The sequence below is a fragment of the Babylonia areolata genome, chromosome 1 (genome assembly GCF_041734735.1).
Source record: "Babylonia areolata isolate BAREFJ2019XMU chromosome 1, ASM4173473v1, whole genome shotgun sequence".
NCBI classification, from domain to species: domain Eukaryota; kingdom Metazoa; phylum Mollusca; class Gastropoda; order Neogastropoda; family Buccinidae; genus Babylonia; species Babylonia areolata.
This window is the reverse complement of record NC_134876.1, coordinates 2,219,478-2,239,477: the sequence shown is the minus strand read 5'-3', so window position 1 is coordinate 2,239,477 and position 20,000 is coordinate 2,219,478. Positions and strand designations below refer to the sequence as shown.

Genomic DNA, 20,000 nt, shown 5'->3' with positions numbered 1-20,000 from the left:
CCTCTTATTTGAGCACATACCACTCTCAGCTCTAGGGTGGAGCTGGACACTGGCCAACAAGAAAGAAAACCCATCTCTGAAGGAGCTGGAACATGTATCCTCCCAGTTAACAGTGTCTGTCTGACAGTACCCACTTCATCATGACAGCAGAGTACTTTCAGTTTTCAATCTAGATTTTAGTTTCAATGAGGCATCAAATGAGCATTATGGACATCCATTTACACTACATCATACCTGCTAAAATAAGTAATTTTTTTTTTTTTTAAAGAGGGAACTGCGGAGAACAGATGCCTGACCTATGTCTGGACCCTACATGCTGGCTAGGCCTTAAGAGCCCACTTTACATATCGGCACACACACACACACACACACACACACACACACACACACCACATACACACCAAATATTTCAAGTGTGTGATATTTTGTTCATCATGATTTTTTAGTCAGTCATGTACTGTGCATGTGCATCATGTCCCCTGGCTAAATTTATTTTTATTGGAAAGAAGCTGCGATAAATAACATTGACTGTGACAGTTATGACTCCACAGTCATACTGCAAAGACACACACACACAGACACAGAGACCACATGCATGCACACACACACACACACACACACACACACACACGTGTGTGTGTGAGTGTATGCATGTGCATGCGTATGTGTAGAAAATAATGCATCAAACTTAATCTGTTCTGAATATGTCATACTTCATTCTGAAAAAAAGAATTAAAAAAAAAGAGAAAAGAATAATGAAAAGAAAAACATTTGGCTTCCCTGAACCTAAACTGCTATTTATAGAACAATGTCAAACTGACATAAACTGTACAGTGATCATTCACACATTCACATAGCAGCACAAGTTTATGATTGCTTATGAATGGAAAGGGGAATGAGAATGTGTGTTGAATGTGGATTTGGAATGTGGGATGTTAATTCCCATTTTGTGATTTGTTGTTACTATTCTGAGTCTGTTGGCCCTTTGAGTTCTCATATCACACACACACACACACACACACACACACAACACACACACACACACACACACTCAACACACACTATACATATCACATCCCCCTACACACACTATACACACACCCTCCTTCACACACACACACACACACACACACACACACACACACACACTTCTGCCCCCCAATGTATATCTACAAAAGAATGCCGAGTGTTCCGGATAGATCAACTGTACACAAAAGAAGCTTAGCTGAGAAACACCCTTTCCTTTCACTTGCTGTTTAAAAGAGCCCTCAAGCTTTAGGAAATATGACAAGGATGAGATGTCAGCCATGAAATGGAATATGCACAAATTTACATGCACTATGAGCCCACACAAACATACAACACACACACACACACACACACACACACACACACACACACACACACACATTTTTAAAAGATATTCAAAATTCGAATAACACAGGAAATATTCCCAGTCAGGTGATGCTAAGAATATATACAAACAAGATTAGGAAAATTTGTTTATGAATGCTGCTGCAATTTACTGCATTAACTGATTGATTAATTGTGTGTTTTTCCTTCCTTCATTTATTTACCACTGCACTTGTGTCTTATAAACCTTACGGTTTCATGACAATAAAATCTAAAAAATCTATTCTATTTTATTCTATTCACACACACACACACACACACACACACACATACATGCATGCACACATATGCATGAACACAAAGACACACAAATTTATAAGAAATCTCTCTCTCTCTCCTCTCTCTCTCACCTGTACTTGCAAATATACACAAGAAATATATTTACATTATGTGCTTATATAAGCGGTTGCTTTTTGTATTGATGGCCATGTTTTCCATTTGAGCTGTTAGTTTGATTTGAGAGCCTGTTCTGCTTGTTTTCCCCTTAATTTGTGAAAGTGTGACATTAATCTCTATCAGTTCATGTGCGTGTGTGTGTGTGTGTGTGTGTGTGTGTGTGTGTGTGTGTGTGTGTTATGTGCGTGTGTAGGCATATGTTTGTTCATAAGTATATTTGTATATGTATTTGTCTGTGTATGTGTGTACATTATATGTGTGTGTGCATATGTGTGCGTGAGTGTGTGTGTGTATGAGTGTGTATGAGGGTATATGAGTGTGTGCGTGTTTGAGTGTGTCTGTCTGTGTGTTCATATGCATATATGTATATGTACTTATCTGTGTATGTGTATACATTATATGTGTTTGTGTGTCTGTGTGCGTGTGCGTGCGTGTATATGAGTGTGTGTGTGTGTTCGTGTGTGTGTGTGGTGTGTGTGTGCGTGTGTGTATGTGTGTGTATGTGTGTGTGGGTGTTCTGTGCATGTGTAGGCATATGTGTGTTCATATGTATACATATGTATACATGTATCTATCTGTGTATGTGTGTACATTATATATGTGTTTCTGTGTATGTGTGTGCGTGTATATGAGTGTGTGTGTTTGTGTGTGTGTGTGTGTGTGTGTGTGTGTGTTATGTGCGTGTGTAGGCATATGTGTGTTCATATGTATATGTGTATATGTATTTATCTGTGTATGTGTGTACATTATATGCGTGCGTCTGTGTGTGTGTGTGTGTGTGTGTGTGTGCGCACGCGCACGTGTATGTGTGTGTGTGTACATGCATGTCTGTGTATGTACGTGTATGTGTGTGTGGTAACATTAAAAAAAAAAAAAATCAATCAAACATAAATTTTGAAAAAATAAAATCAGCGTACCTTCAACATGACTGTAGTCTCCACCCCCACCACCATCGCGGCCACCACCACCACCACCACCGTGCCCCGATTTCTCCGCATCCACGTACACAGCCCTGCGAACCACACACACACACCGCCTATAACCGCCACGCCACAGCTGCACCAGGCCACACACAGAGGCCACCATCACCGTCACCATCTTCAGGCCAAACACCATGAGCAGAGCCAGGGATTTGAACACACACCACCTCATCCTCTGGAACCGCCGAACCACCCATCGGTGCCAGAAGATCCGATGATGATGACAGTTGAAGGACCAGCGACTGATGATTGTAGGGGAGGGAGAAGGGAAGGAGGAGGAGGTGGGGGAGGAGGAGGAGGGTGCCTCCTCTCTCTCCACCCTCTCTGTGTCCAGGTGATGCCAAGGTGTGTCATGCAGGGAACGAGTTTCAGTCATGGTTAATTAGACTCCCCCCGGAAATGGAGTATGGTTGCCTACATGGTAGTGGGGCAAGGGTAAAAATCAGTCACTGCTTATGTAAAACCCCACTTGTACGTATGATTGAACATCGGGTTTGCAGCCCACACAGATGCAGAGGAAGTCATGGTTTGTTTGAAGGGCTGGATTCTAGTCTTTCTTCTTTCATGCTGATTTTGTTGGTGTCACTGCTTCATAGAATAGCTCTTCAAGCCTAGTCTTTCACATCCATTGGCAACAGGTTTGTGTTTAAATATCTATTGATGCATGCTGAATCTGATTTTCTGTATAATAGAAAAAAGAAGAAAAAAAAGAGCATTGGGACAGTCAAAAGATGTGGCTTGAGAACAATATCTACTCTCTTTACAATGCATGCTTCATTTCACGCCAAGCGTTACATAACAAGCATGCGGCTCTGTCGACAATCAGTACAACATGTACATTTTCTTTCAACAATGCTCATTTTCCAAATTTTCAAAATCTTATCTATACTTACTGATGCACACAGAAGTTTAGATCATGAAAAAAAGAAAATGCACATCAGGAATCAGTAAGATTCATGCAGATGTAAAGTAGTGACCCTTAAAGTGATTTTCGTATCACACACTTTGAGCACTAAACAAATGATAGCCTACACAAACTGAAACACTTTCTGTCACTTGTCACTCTAAAGAAAAGAATGTTGTTTAGTCATCGATTCAACATCTATTTACTATCGTGATTTTTGACAGGGGAAAAAAAATCATGTGTGTATGCAGTGAGTCTGTATATATATGTGTGGATGTGTTGGAGTGCACACACTCCAACCGATATAGGTCGCAGGAAAGAGAAATTCAGAGAAGGTAAACAGCGTTTGCATTTCAGCATCATTAAAGTTCATGCCTAACAAAAGGAGAGGCATGCCACACACACACACACACACACACACACACGCACACACGCACACACACACTCACACACACACACACACACACACACACACACTCATACACGCACACACACACTTGCTATCCATCATATTTGTTTATGTCTGCAGGCACTGTATAATCTGTCACTATCACAGATGTAAACAACATGCGGAGATGCCACAGAAAAAACAAAAACAAGAACACACTCTGATCTCCTTTTCACACACAGTAAAGTGAGCGCTTCATAACAAGCAAGCTGTGTTGATCCTCAAAACACCTGTCAGGTTTGTTTGTGTGTAACTCAGTGCACTCACTCATTTGGGATCATTTCACAATCACCACATCATGTCAACAAACAGCCCACACTCAACAAACTGAATGCACAGTGACAGTCACATCCAGTGAACGGTTAATGAACACACACAAATTTCAAACGTGGGGAAAAGGCGCCCGCCTCTTTACAGTCTTTATACACCCTTCCTTCTTCTTTTGAATTCTACCTTTTTTTTTTTAAAAATTATTTAGTGTACTGAAAGCAAAAATCTGGCCTGATAGTTTTTGCACAGAGGCAAGGTAGATCAATGAATGAAAAGGACAGGTGAGGGGGAGGGTTGGAGGGGGAGGGTGTGTGTGTGTGTGGGAGGACAGGTATGAATGGTGGGTGGGTGGGTGAATAAACACGCTACACTGCATTTGAGCTGGACGAGGGAGGAAGGAGGGAGTTGGAGGTATGTGAGGAGAGGCAGGTGAAGGGAATGGGGAGGGTGTGTGGGGGGGAATGCAGGGGGAGGGGTGTAGGGGTGGTGTTGGGCGGAGGGGAGGGGGGGATGTAAGGGGGGGGGGGGAGCAGCTAGTGTCCTACCAAGTTCAACAGACCATGACAGGGGAGGGAGGGAGGTATGGTAGGAGTTTGGGTGTGGAGGTTAGAAGTGTGCCACACACACACACACACACAGCTGGTGAGTTGGTGAGTGTTGTCAAAACATGTTTTTTTAAAGATGAACCTTTAATCAACCTGACTAGCCATAGGATCATTGTTATGTATAGCTGATAAATATGTGCTCTTCTCTCTTTGGTTCTCTTTGGGATACAACAATGAGGCCTTGATTAACCTGGCCAGCCACTGGACTTTCATCATCTGATGGTTGAGGAATTTATGAAAGTGGAATGTTGAAAAAAACAACAACAAAACATGTTATTTAGAAAATGTAAACATTGCTGCTGTCATGTTTTATTATAATAAACTGCTCTTGGATATAGTTTAACAATACTTCAATGTTTTTTTCTTGTTTTGACTGTTCATTGTTCTTCAGTGTGTAAAAATATTCTTAAATGTGTTCTTAGATGGTCTCAGAAAATTTCATTTGATCTCTTTGGATACTGAAACTTGTACATGTTGTTTAAGTGTATATTCCATGTATGTATGTACTGTGAGCAGTATATGCAACCATATATGAATACGAATTACACTTAAAAAATAATGGAGTAACAGAACACAGAACAGGTCTTGATCTGACATATTTGTCTGTCTCTCTCTCTCTCTCTCTGTGACTCACTGTCCTATCCATCTGTCAATCTTAGTGTCTGGGGGGAGTGAGGGGGTGCTGTCAGTGTGTGTGCGCGCGCGTGTGTGTATGTATGTGTGTGCGCTCGCACGCGAGCGTCAGTGTGTGTATGCATGTGTGTGCACGAATGTGTGTGTGTGTGTGTGGGGGGGGGGGGGGGGGGGGGGGGGCTCGGGGCGGGTGTTTTCTTCATTATGTATACAATTCTGCATGAAAACCTTTTCCTTTCATTCATGTGTGTGCTATTTGTAATAGATGTAGATTAGCAAGGACAGATTGGAAGAATAGGCAATGCCTAAAATCTTAATCCTTGAATAAAAACGTTTTGAGTTCTGAGTTCTCTCTCTCTCTCTCTTCCTTAATATATACCACCATGATGGAATACAAATTATGCTGTGTTAATATATCAATATGTTCACTGATGTATGTAACAAATACACCAACAATGTGAATCCCTTTCTTGATTTTTTTTGTTTTCTTTTTTTTACTTTTTTTTTTGGTTTGTTATTAAACAAGCTGTCAAGTGTACAAAATGAAGTAACTATCCGTTGTGCTTATGACTGTCATCATTATGTTTACTTTTTCCAGCACTGTCAATTGCTGCCATCATTACATCACTGTATTCCATCAACATATGTCTCTCTGTCTTTACCCTACCTAAATCATTCATCATATTTTCCTCCTCTGTGTGTGTGTGTGTGAACACTCACAACAATGACAAACACTTTCATTAATTAAACAGTCGGCTGTCACCATTACACTTATTTTCAATACATGTCATTGCTGTCGACGTAAACACATGATAATCTGAGCAAAAAACAAAACAAAACAATAAACTATCCACTGCCTCCACCCTCTCCTTCACTGTCCCTGTCCACCCCCTCCACCCTTCATCCCCCTCTCATACCCCCACACCCCCTCTGTCCTTCCCTCTCCTTCTGCTCCAGCTCTGTTCATCAGATCAGCAGGGCCCAGTTGTGGACAATCTTATGCCAGTTACACCATCAAAACAGACCCCCAGGATAAAAACTTGAGAGACTTCAGAGCGAAGGGAAAAGAAAGGGGTCAGGTCGCTGAACACAAGCTCTTGTAGTGCTGCAGGCTTCACTGAAGCAAACTAATGGTGTTTCAGCTGTGCTGGTGTTTGGATAAGTCGTCCCTGTGTCTTGTACCTGTCACTGACACTAGTGAGGATTCCTTGTGGAGTATGGAGAGGTGGGGTTTTTTCATGTTTTTTTTTAACCCCTTGACTGCTGCTGACGAGTATGCTCGTCTGTAAAGGGCTGTCAGCTCACTGAGGTAAGACAGAGCTTACAGGTCAGGATGTAAAACAGAGCTTACAGGTCAGGATGTCTGTGAACGGCTGTCAGCTTACTGAGGTAAGACAGAGCTTACAGATCAGGATGTCAGTGAAGGGCTGTCAGCTTACTGAGGTAAGACAGAGCTTACAGGTCAGGATGTCAGTGAAGGGCTGTCACCTCACTGAGGTAAGACAGAGCTTACAGGTCAGGATGTCAGTGAAGGGCTGTCACCTTACTGAGGTAAGACAGAGCTTACAGGTCAGGATGTCAGTGAAGGGCTGTCAGCTTACTGAGGTAAGACAGAGCTTACAAGTCAGGATGTCAGTGAAGGGCTATCAGCTTACTGAGGTAAGACAGAGCTCACAGGTCAGGATGTCAGTGAAGGGCTATCACCTCACTGAGGTAAGACAGAGCTTACAGGTCAAGATGTCAGTGAAGGGCTATCAGCTTACTGAGGTAAGACAGAGCTTACAGGTTAGGATGTCAGTGACGGGCTGTCAGCTCACTGAGGTAAGACAGAGCTCACAGGTTAGGATGTCAGTGAAGGGCTGTCAGCTTACTGAGGTCAGATAGACTTTACAGGTCAGGATGTCAGTGAAGGGCTGTCACCTCACTGAGGTAAGACAGAGCTTACAGGTCAGGATGTCTGTAAAGGGCTGTCAGCTCACTGAGGTAAGACAGAGCTTACAAGTCAGGATGTCAGTGAAGGGCTATCAGCTTACTGAGGTAAGACAGAGCTCACAGGTCAGGATGTCAGTGAAGGGCTGTCACCTCACTGAGGTAAGACAGAGCTTACAGGTCAGGATGTCAGTGAACGGCTGTCAGCTCACTGAGGTAAGACAGAGCTCACAGGTCAGGATGTCAGTGAAGGGCTGTCAGCCTCACTGAGGTAAGACAGAGCAGCTCACAGGTCAGGATGTCAGTGAAGGGCTGTCACCTCACTGAGGTAAGACAGAGCTTACAGGTCAGGATGTCAGTGAAGGGCTGTCAGCTCACTGAGGTATGACAGAGCTTACAGGTCAGGATGTCAGTGAAAGGCTGTCACCTCACTGAGGTAAGACAGAGCTTACAGGTCAGGATGTTGGTGAAGGGCTGTCACCTCACTGTGAAAACAGACCTTACAGGTCAGGATGTCAGTGAAGGGCTGTCAGCTTACTGAGGTAAGACAGAGCTTACAGGTCAGGATGTCAGTGAAGGGCTGTCACCTCACTGAGGTAAGACAAGAGCTTACAGGTCAGGATGTCAGTGAAGGGCTGTCACCTCACTGAGGTAAGACAAGAGCTTACAGGTCAGGATGTCAGTGAAGGGCTGTCAGCTTAGGTAAGACAGAGCTTACAGGTCAGGATGCCAGTCACCATTTTTTGTTTGGATTTCTTCCTCTTGGGATGTGCATTACATTTGTTCAACACAAAAATAATGATGTCAATATTGACATGAAGACTAAAAGGAGACACTGCAATTCAGTCTCATGCCACACTGATCACCTTTCGCTCATGTTCAGCAGTTCCATATCACTCAACTTGAAGAAAAAGAAGAAGAGGATGAGGATGATGATGATGATAATGATAATGATGACGATGAAGAAGAAGGTGGAGAGTGGAGAAGGAGAAAGGAGGAGGAGGAGGAGGAGGAGAAGAAGTAGAAGTGATAGATGGCAAGAAATTACTGGAACAGAACCAGCTGATCAGGTTCTTTCTTTTAGTATTACTATCACTATTGATGTTTGCCTGCATTTGACTGTGAAATATCAGCATATATATAATCTTTTTTTTTTCTTTGAGTATTCATGGGGTTAATGCAGTGATGGCTTCAGCAATTCATCTCTCCCCATCCTCCCCCTCTTTCCACAACCCCCCCCCTTCCCCCCCACCCTCACCCACACACCTCATTCCTTGTTTTTCCTTTCCTACAAACGCCTTTTTGGTTGTTTTTTTGTTTTGTTTTTGTTTCGTTTTGTTTTTCTTCTAATTTGTGGTTTTGTTTTGCGTTTTTTTGTCTCTTGTTCACATTAAGCTTCCTCATACATTTTGGAATAGTAAAGCACTTTCTGCTTGCTTCTGCTTGTATTATAGTGCTAAATTTATTTTGTTCGTTTGTTTTCTTCTTCTTCTTCTTCTGTTTCTTTTTCTTCTTTTTATCATACCTGTAACAGAGGATATTTCAAGAGAAATAATTTTCACTTGTTTGCATGCACTCATGAACGTGGTAATGATTCCATGAAACTTTTTTTTTTTAGGGGGAATGAAGTTGTTTTGGTCTTTTTTAAGAAAAAGATATATCATCTTCTGTTGCTGTTAAGTTTTATACATTTCCTCTCACTGCTATTTTAGTTTTCATGTGGACAGTTCACAGGCAGCTGCATCACGTCTTCATATCGACTGCATGACATGACAGCTGCCTGTTGTATGTTTGCATGCAAATATATATACACACACACACACACATACACACACATGCACAAACGCAAGCGCATGCACATGCATGCAAATATTTACACACATACAAACCAGACACAACACACACACACTCACACAAACACATACACAGCACTCATCCAACCTCCCATAATAATACACACAAAATATATCACTGAAACCTCAGCCATAAAAACAACAAAAACAAAACGAAAAACACAATACACTGCATCAACAACAACGTTGTTGAATATTTCACAATGAATCCGCAACAGAAAAGACATAACTTGACCGACAGATATAAAGGTGTCCACACAAAGCTAAAAAAATATAAAACAGAAAAAAATATACATATATAAATGTGTGTGTGTGTGTGTGTGTGTGTGCATAAAACTAACAAAACTAACAACAACAAACAAAAAAAGACAGAAGAGGTGAGGTGGAGGAAAAGAAAAGAGGAATAGAGAGGTTAGAGGACAGGATGAGGGGGGTGGGGAGTGTGTGTGTGTGTGTGTGTGTGTGTGTGTGTGTGTGCATAAAACTAACAACAACAACAACAAACAAAAACAAAACAAAACAAAAAAGACAGGAGAGGTGAGGTGGAGGAAAAAGAAATGAGGAACAGAGGTTAGAGGATGGGATGAGGGGAGGAGTACGTGTGTGTGTGTGGGGGGGGGGGGTGGTTAGGGGGAAGGGAGTGTGGAGTGCTGCAGTGTGACAGGTGTAGTGGGGAGGAAAGGTGAGGTGGAGGAAAAAGAAATGAGGAATAGAGAGGTTAGAGGATGGGATGAGGGGAGGAGTGTGTGTGGTGTGTGGGGGTGGGGGTGGGGAGTGGAGTGTGGAGTGCTGCAGTGTAACAGGTGTAGAGGGCAGGAGAGATGGGGTGGAGGAAAAGAAATGAGGAACAGAGAGGTTAGAGGACGGGATGAGGGGGGAGTGTGTGTGGTGTGTGGGGGTGGGGGTGGGGAGTGTGGAGTGCTGCAGTGCGACAGGTGTAGAGGGGAGGAGAGGTGGGGTGGAGGAAAAGAAATGAGGAATAGAGAGGTTAGAGGATGGGATGAGGGGGGTACGGGGGGAGTGCTGCAGTGTGACAGGTGTAGAGGGGAGGAGAGGTGAGGTGGAGGAAAAGAAATGAGGAATAGAGAGGTTAGAGGACGCAATGAGGGGGGGGGGGTGAGGGGGGGAGTGGGGGGGAGTGTGGAGTGCTGCAGTGTGCCAGGTGCAGAGGGGAGGAGAGGTGGAGGTGGTGGTAGCAGGAGGAGAAGGGACACCGCCAGGTGACAGTCTCTCCACCCCCTCCTTTCCCCCCTCTCCCCCTGCCCCTCTCCCGCCCATCCCCTCCTCCACACTACTACCCTCCTAGCTCAGCAGACAGCTTAAAAAAAAAAAAAGAAAAGAAAACAAAAGAACAAAAAGTGACTGGGCAGCAGCATCACAGGCGATTGGACAGGGTAGGCTGGTTGCCCTGCCACCCCCTCCCAATTCCTTCTATTGTAGCCTTCTGCTCTACCATCACTTACCTGTCTGCCTACCTGCTTGTGTTTTGAGAACACACACAGCGTTTAGGGTGACTGACAGCTATCTCTGTCTCCCTCTGTGTGTGTGTGTGTGTGTGTGTGTCTTGTGTGTGTGTGTGTGTGTGTGTGTAGCTGTGTGGGGGTATCTGTTGTGGTGTGCATGTGGAGGGAGGTTGCTGTCTCTTGTGTGGGGAAAGGGGGGGGTCAGGGGGGAGGGGCGGGGCGTGGGGTTGTGTAAGAGAAAGCGATAGAGACAAAGGCAGATATAGATGGATCTTTTTTTTTCTTCTTTTTTGATGGGGGAGGGGAGGGGTGGAAAAGGAAGTATAAAAGAATGAGAGAATGAGAGAGAGCAGAAAAAGAAGAAGAAAAAGAGAAAGAAGAAGGACAGAGAGAGAGAGAGAGAGAGAGAGAGAGAGAGGCATGTATGCATATGGTGCATACATTTCGTTTGCATGTGTATGCATGCATGAATGCCAGTGTGTGCATATGTACTTAAGTATGTGCACATACCCATATGTGCATGTGTGTGTGTGTGTGTGTGTGTGTGTGTGTGTACATATGCATTTACATGTGTTTGATTATGTTCATGCATGTATAACTTGCCTGAGTCTGTGAGTGCAAGTATGTGTATTAATGTTTGTGTCTGTCAATGTCAGAAAAACAAAAAAACAAAAACAAAAACAAAACAAAACAAAACAAACAAAAAAAACCCCCAACAACAACAGAAAATAAATGAACATTAAAAAACACATCATTTTAAAACCATGCAACTGACAAAAAAAAGGGGGGTAACTCAAAACAAAGGATTGTTTGCAACTCAAGTTTAATGATATCGACTGAAACAAATGTAAAAGATTTCCACAAGCGCAACAAAAGTGCACATATTCTGGTCACATACAATTCAGTTCAATTAGGTTTGCCTCCTCGACTGCCGCTGACGAGTATGCTTGTCCCTGAAGGTTTGTCACCGCACTGAGATAATTTGGAGATTAAAGGTATGGATGTCAGTCATTGTTCTCAAATCAGGAGTCTTCCTCTAGGGACTGACTTACATTTGTTCAGGAAAAAAAAATCAGTTACTTTCCACCACTCAAAGAGGACACAAAAAATAGTGTACTTCAGGTTCATGCCACAATGATGTCATCTCGCCAGTCAGCAGTTAAGGGGTTAAAGCCCAGCCATCACACAAACACATACATAAACACAGGTTAAAAAAGCGCAAAAAAAACAAAAAAACAAACAGGACCATGACAAATACAACATCAAAAATTCACACAACTGGACACTCTAAGACATATTCAAATATGTGGTATTGCAATGACGATGATGATGATGATGATGATAATAACAATAATAACAACAATAATAATAACCATCATCATCAACATAACAACAGCAACAATACTACAACTAATAATAATATCATTTGTCATATCACAGTCAGTATACACACTATTAATATGCCTGTGGCCACAGCCCAGTTTTCTGATCAAAGGATAAATAGAAAACACAAGCACACACATGCCTTAAAAGACTTAAATAATCATACCTATCACAGCAAAAAATAAATCTAAAATGCAGAAATACAGCAATCAAAAACAAAAAAACAAACAAAAAAAGCCAAAGGACGATGCACATTTTCCAAGTTCCAAAAAACACATCATATCACATAAATGCTCAATCATCAAGTGTGGGAGAATTCAATGAGGAGAAGTTTGAAGAACCACTTTAATCATCCAATATCAGAGAGACAATTACAAGCAAACAAAAAGGAATAACAAACAAGCCAGATCTTTGGAGGATGGGGGGGGGGGCATATTAGCAAACACAAAACACATGAGGACTCAAGCATTAGACTGCGGACGGAAGCAACAGGAAAGCTGAAACAAACCAAATTCAGTCAATCGCTTTGAGGTTGTTATAGAGAGAAGGATGCAGAAGGAGGGAACATTTATGTAGTGCACAAAGGCAACTGTGAAGCACATCCATACGGAGGGACATACATCCATATGGAAGGACACACATCTATACAGATGGAGGGACACACACCTGTATGGAGGGACACACATCTATATGAAGGGACACACACCTGTATGGATGGACACATCTATACAGAGGGACACACGCCTGTATGGAGGGACACATCTATTTAGGAGGGACACACACCTGTATGGAGGGACACACATCTATGTGAAGGGACACACACCTGTACGGATGGACACATCTATACAGAGGGACACACGCCTGTATGGAGGGACACATCTATTTAGAGGGACACACACCTGTATGGAGGGACACACATTTCTATGGAGGGACACATCTATATGGAAGGACACACATATATACAAATGGATGGACACATCTATATGGAGGGACACACACCTGTATGGAGGGACACACATATATACAGATGGAGGGACACATCTATATGGAGGGACACACATCTATATGGAGGGACACATATCTATATGGAGGGATACACATCTATATGGAGGGATACACATCTATATGGAGGGAGGGATACATCCATATGGAGGGACACACATCTATATGGAGGGAGACATCTATATGGAGGGACACACATCTATATGGAGGGACACATTACCATCTATATGGAGGGACACACATATTTAAGGACAAACATCTATGGGGAGGGACACACATCTATATGGAGGGACATGTTACCATCTATATGGAGGGACACACATCGATACGGAGGGACACACATCTATATGGAGGGACACATTACCATCTATATGGAGGGACACATCTCTGTATGGAGGAACACATCTCTATATGGAGGGACACATCTCTTTTTGGAGGGACACACATCTCTGTATGGAGGAGCACATCTCTATATTGTGGGAAATGTGATGCACATCCACTGAATGACTACTAACTTTTTTATGCATGTATTTCAAACAAATCAAAGCTGCCCAGACAACAGTTAAACAGGCATCAATCGGACTAGATACCACAGATTTGTCCAACATAATATTACAGATCTGGAAAGGCTATCTCATTCCAAAATATATATAATAAACAGGTAAAATCATTGTGGCAGACATTGGCAGTGTTAAACAAAATGCAAAACCAAGCACATGATTGAAACTTAGTAAGTTCACTAAAAACAGTGAGATAAAAGAATACTTCTATGGCAGGCACGTGCAGCGTTAACAAAATGCAAAAGGTAAGAAAATGAGCATTAGGCACTTGAAGTTTGTTTATTATGGAGACTGATAAATTTTCTGTCAGCTAATTTGTGTCCTTTATTTTTTATTTTTATATTGAACAATAGAAAGGCACAGGCAGTCTTAATCCAACCAACAAAATAGTCCCCATGTAATCTCTCATAAACTATCATAATTTTTTGTCTTTTTTTTCTTTAAAAAAAAAAAAAAAAAAAAAAAGTTGTTGTTGTTGTTGCATTTTTGCCTTTAGCGTGAATAAATATTTCATGTTACTGAGTAAAGTCGGAAAAAAAGACTTTTGACAATACTCTGAATACTTGGAATCTGACATCAACTGAAAATGCCAGCAAACCAAACAAAGTGGTAAAGCAGAGAAAAATATGCAACTGTGTATAAAACACAATATACATAATTATGATTCAACATTCAGTCGACATTTAGTGAAAAATGACAGCAAAGCAAACGGAGAAAAAAGACAGAGACTAAAGTGCTTGATACACTACATACATATAATTTAACATTAGTTAACTCTGCAGATGACCCATTTGTTAGGGTTAGGAAAAAAAATCACAAAAAATACAAAACATACAGTAAATGAATGAAACTCCCTGTACTCCCTGACCCCCCTCCTCACGTCGCGTGTACGCCCACCCCCCTCCCTCTCTTCACAACCATCTGAAGCTGAGTCACTGTCAGTACCTTCTTGCTGGTAGCTTTCTTCATTACAGATACTTCATTCAATGTCTTCATCATCCTCGTTGATGTCAAAAGCCTTCAGTCTGAAGCATTTCAATCACTTCAGCAGCAGTAAAAATCCACTGTCGTGATCTAGTTTGCTCCAAAAATTTCCACTTGTATCGTCTGTGATGCCATTTTCGATACGTATGCAGATAGGCTTGTCATGTGGGGTACCAAAGTCAACGGCTGGCCAGTGAGTGTATAGTTACGGAACCTTTTTAGTTTTTATACTACCCCATGAGGAAAACGTGGAAAAAAATTTAATTGTTGAAACTGCTATAGCGTTCCGTTGTCCAGAATACTACCTTACGTCAGGAACGCTATAATGTTCCATCGTCCGGAGTGAGTTAAAAATCAGCAAACCAAACTCTTAAAACTTGACATCAACTGAAAATGACAGCAAACCAAACACTTTGTGAAGCAGAGAAAAAGACAAGATCATGCATGACACACAATATACTTATAACAAACCCCTGGAGACTTCCGTGCTTACATGACTTACAGAGGCGCATCACATTATCTGTACTCTCAAAGTTGACTGGCTCTCCGAATTTGTGCACAACAAAGGTAACTGAGAGAGGCAGAACATGGAAACAATAGACTTCGTTTCTACAACTTTTTGCTTCATATTCAAGTTTTCTTATTGTGCATACAATGACAGCCAGGTGGTTAAGGCACTGGACTCTCAATCTGAGGGCCCTGGGTTTCAATCCCAGTTACAGCCCCCGGTGAAGTTAAGGGTGGATATATTTTTTTCATCTCCCAAGTCAACAAGACATTGCAGAAACTGCTGGTGCCAGAGAACCCTTCATGACCACACAGACGAAAAAGATTAATGGCCCAGTAATCCAGTAATCGGTATTCTGTTAAGGTTATGGAAACAAAAACATACCCAGCATGCACACACCCCTGATAACGGGGCATGGCTGTCTACATGGAAACAATAGACTTCGTTTCTACAACTTTTTGCTTCATATTCAAGTTTTCTTATTGTGCATACAATGACACTTCATTGTGCTGTGTTTGGCTGAAGCAATGGAGGCTATCAACTGAAGAAACGGAGGACAGCAAACGGTGATTCCACAACCTTCTGTACACAGCTCCCAAGTGCTTGTGCAATGCACCTTTCAGATAATCATCTTTGTAAAAAGGTAAAAAAATTAATGAGTCAACAGCTGAACATTTGCTGCTTGTGGGGAAAGGATGATGGTAAATGTTGCTTTTCCTCTCTCCATCACACTCATGAGTCTCATGCATACAGATACCACATGTACATCTGCGGTACTGGTGTGCTCACCATGCATACAGATACCATGTGTACATCTGTAGTGATTTCAATACTTGAACACAAAAAGCTCAAGTATTTAAAAAAACCCAAAAAAACCAACTGTATCTTATTGACTGATGAGATAAAGTTATATGATCAAACGCAAATCAGAAATCATTCTTCATGTCCATTACTGTCGACAAAACACAGGGAAAAAATATTACAAGGTGACAAGTTTATCGAATATACCTTCCACAGTCTTTTTCTTCATGCGTAAGAATGAATTCAATGCCACTGGAGTCTACAAAAACAGGGACTGAAGAGACAAAGTGTCGAGGTTGCACATGTTCGCTTCTTTTGTCTATCTCATCGCCTCTGGCATTGCTCGCATTTGGGATGAAAGTTAGATGTGCATGCGTAATATCCAAGATGGCTGCAGAACTCTCCAGGGGTCTATTAAACATTTGTTTAAAAATGACAGCAAACCAAATGGAGAAAAAGATATACAGCCTACATAGTATGATATACAACATACTTATAATTCAACATGAGTTAAAAATCAGCAAACCAAATAGGAAATAAAGTGAAAAATAAGGTAAGGACCACATGTGATACCCAATACACCTTAGCAGCATTCTGGAGGCAGAATTAGGTGAATGGACCTGCTCCACACAGCGAGCGCATGCACTGATTCTTCAAACAGTATGCACAACTCAAAACTTGAAGCAACTGAAAAAAAGAAAGAAAAGAAAAGAAAAGATAGTGAGAGAGAATGGGGAAGGCGGGAGAGGGAAGACAAGAAAGGAGGAAAGAGGAGAAAGAAAACACAAAATGATTAATAAAAGCCAAATCAAATCAGTGTGAATAATGCACATAAGTGTTTCTACACCTATCTGACACGGATAAAGCCTCATCAACCAAAACAGAACAGCACATGCTGGGAAAATGATACAGACAACGAAAGACATGCACACAGACACTGGGTGCAGCAGCCAGGTGGTTAAGGCACTGGACTCTCAATCTGAGGGCCCTGGGTTCAAATCTCAGTTACAGCCCCTGCTGAAGTTAAGGGTGGATATTTTTTTTTCATCTCCCAAGTCAACAAGACACTGCAGAAACTGCTGGTGCCAGAGAACCCTTCATGACCACACAGACGAAAAAGATTAATGACCAGTAATCCAGTATTCTGTTAAGGTTATGGAATCAAAAACATACCCAGCATGCACCCCCCCCCCCCCTGATAACGGAGTATGGCTGTCTACATGGTGGGGGTAAAAATGGTCATGCAAGTAAAAGCCCACACGTGCATGCGTGTGTATGTTGGAGCTGCAGCCCATGAGAGCAGAAGACACACACACCAATGCAGTCTACACCCAGAACGGCACGCTGCAGGACATGCTATAATCCCGGTAGTGTTAACCCCACAGGTTTTTGGGAATGTGTTAGTATTGCCATGACATCAACACAACACTCATCATTTGACAAAAAACAAAAAAACAAATCATAGCTACCATTTTCCTACGCCACTATACTTCCTGTATTAAAATCTATTCTGTCCGTTTACGGTTGTTGTTTTTATTGGGTTTTTTTTGTTTGTTTGTTTTTTGTGGGGTTTTTTGCTTGTTTTTCTTGCTAAGTTACTGTCAATCAAATTCATATTAATGACATGACTAGAATAACAATAAAACATAACAAAAACTCTATCAATGATGATGATAAAAATGAACATTATTCAAAATGCACAACCACAAGAGTAAAATGCTGTGTCAGTGTAAAGGGAAGGGAAGGAAGCCTCATTCCTTGCTTCCTCTTCCCTCCCCCTTGCCTTTTCTTTCCTGTCCCTGTCTCTCTCTCTCTCTCTCTCTCAGCCTGTGTTACTACTATCTGTCAGGAAAATCCTGTATTCTTTGTTTACCCTCTTCTTGTATGGAATATGTCCCATGCATGTGTTTATTTTTGGATGTATTTTCTATGATTTTTTCACAGAGGGCTGGATATAACAAAGTGATTATGTTAAAAGCAATAATCTATTCCTTCCCCCCACACCCTCACCCCCTGTCTCTCTCTCTCTGTCTCTGCCTCTCTCTCTCAGACTGGATCTTTCTTATTCAAATGCCTTTATTGCTCTTATTAATGATGCTATATTTCTGTTATCAGTATGATTACAGTCATCTTGTTATGATTGTTCTATACTGATGCTGTACTGATCTCTTTCTCCCTTTTTCTCTTTGTCTGTCCATCTGTCTGTCTCTCTCTCTCTGGTTGCTATTGCTATTGTCACAGGGTCAGATTGGAAGACTAGATGATTCTTAAAATCTTTATCCTTGAGTAATTAAGTTTTGAATCTCTCTCTCTCTCTCTCTCTCTCTCTCTCTCTCTCTGTCTGTAAGTTTTGTCAGTTTGTCTACTTCAACTTTTGCATTTCACTTAATCCAGACGTGTGTTGCTGGACCTGAGTGGTAAGCACACGAGCGTGTATGTGGGTGTGTATATGTGCGCGTGCATGTGTGTGAGGGAGGGGAGAGGAGGGAGAGAAAGATAATGTGTGTGTGTGTGTGTGTGTGTGTGTGTGTGTGTGTGTGTGTGTGTGTGTGTGTGTGTGCTCGCGCGCGTGTGTCAGCTTGTAAGAGTCATGCCCACTGATATATTGTTCACACAATTTGATTCACTATGTAATATTTTTGTTAGTGGCCATCTTTTTTGCTATGGGCCGGAGGCCTAACAAATAAATAACAAATAAACCATTGTCTTGTCTTGTCTCTCCCTCCCTCCTTCCCTTCTCCAGTCTTTCAGGCCCTCCCCCCCCCCCCCCCCAACCCTTTCATCATTCCCCACTCCAGTCTCTCCAGCCTCACTAAAAACAGAAGGTCCAAACAAAAAAAACAACCCAAAAACAACAACAAAAACAAAAAAACGGGAGGGATAAAACAACATGACCTACAAAGAAAAAGAAAAAAAGAAAGAAAAGCACCCCCCCCCCACCCCAAACCCCCCTCTCCCCCCAAAAAAACAACAGTGACCTACCTGAGCTGCTCCAGCAGGGTCTGCCCCTCGCTGACGGTGTTGATGGCGGCCTCCATGGTGGACTGTCGCTGCTGGGTGAACTGGGCCAGCAGCTGCTCCGCCCCCTCCACCGTGTCCGCCATGTCACCCCCCTGCAGCTCCCCGTGAAGCTCCTCCAGCCAGTTGGTCAGCTGTTGGGGGGAGTGGAGGTGGGGGGTGGGAGGGTACAGTCATGATAATGACGACAATAATAAGAAGAAGAATACGATGGAGGAGAAGACAAAGAAGGAGGAGGATGAGCAGAAGAAGACAGAAGATAGAAGAAGAGGAGGATGAGCAGAAGAATCAGAAGAAGAAGCAGAAGCAGAATCAGAAGAAGAAGCAGAAGCAGAAGTAGAAAAAGAAGAAGAAGAAGAGATTGATTGATTGACTGATTGAATCTTTAATGGGTAAGAAGAAGTAGAAGAAGTAAAAGAAGAATGTTAATACTACTACAAGTAGTAAGAACAATACAACAACAACAACAATATTAACAAGAAGAAGAAGAGGATAACAACGACAATCATCAACATCATTATCATCATCAATATCATCATCACCATCATCAAATAATCATAATCATAATTCAGATGGATGCTCACACTTCATGGAGTTTACACTTACAGTAAGAAGAAGTTGTGCAGACATGAACACACATGCATCAGTCCCACCATATAAGAACAAGACTGCACACACACACACAAGTGGCTACAGCCCTGAACTTCAATCCTAGGATCCCGAGTTCAAATCCCAGCTGCATTTGAAGGATTTCGGGTGGAGATTTTTTTTTTCTGATCTCCCAGGCTAACTGACATGCAGACCTGCTGTTGCCTGTACCCCCTTTGTTTGTATACACACGGGCAACATC

The 20,000-nt window shown here is 42.1% G+C and overlaps 2 protein-coding genes across 2 annotated transcripts in view; both read right to left on the bottom strand.

The window, feature by feature from the left end:
* The window catches only part of LOC143296284 (kalirin-like), a 450,295-nt gene extending 446,844 nt beyond the window's left edge, over window positions 1-3,451 (bottom strand). Inside the window, exon 1 of the mRNA XM_076608165.1 lies at window positions 2,727-3,451. Within this exon, the coding sequence (XP_076464280.1) occupies window positions 2,727-3,165 (439 nt within the window). The 5' untranslated portion in view covers window positions 3,166-3,451. The remainder of the gene's footprint in view (window positions 1-2,726) is intronic.
* Window positions 3,452-15,792: 12,341 nt separating this feature from the next.
* LOC143296366 (triple functional domain protein-like) overlaps window positions 15,793-20,000 on the bottom strand; it is a 33,583-nt gene continuing 29,375 nt past the window's right edge. The window contains exons 16-17 of the mRNA XM_076608279.1: window positions 19,115-19,284; window positions 15,793-16,819 (exon numbers count right to left, since the gene is read on the bottom strand). Coding sequence (XP_076464394.1) covers window positions 16,804-16,819; window positions 19,115-19,284 — 186 coding nt within the window. The 3' untranslated portion in view covers window positions 15,793-16,803. The remainder of the gene's footprint in view (window positions 16,820-19,114; window positions 19,285-20,000) is intronic.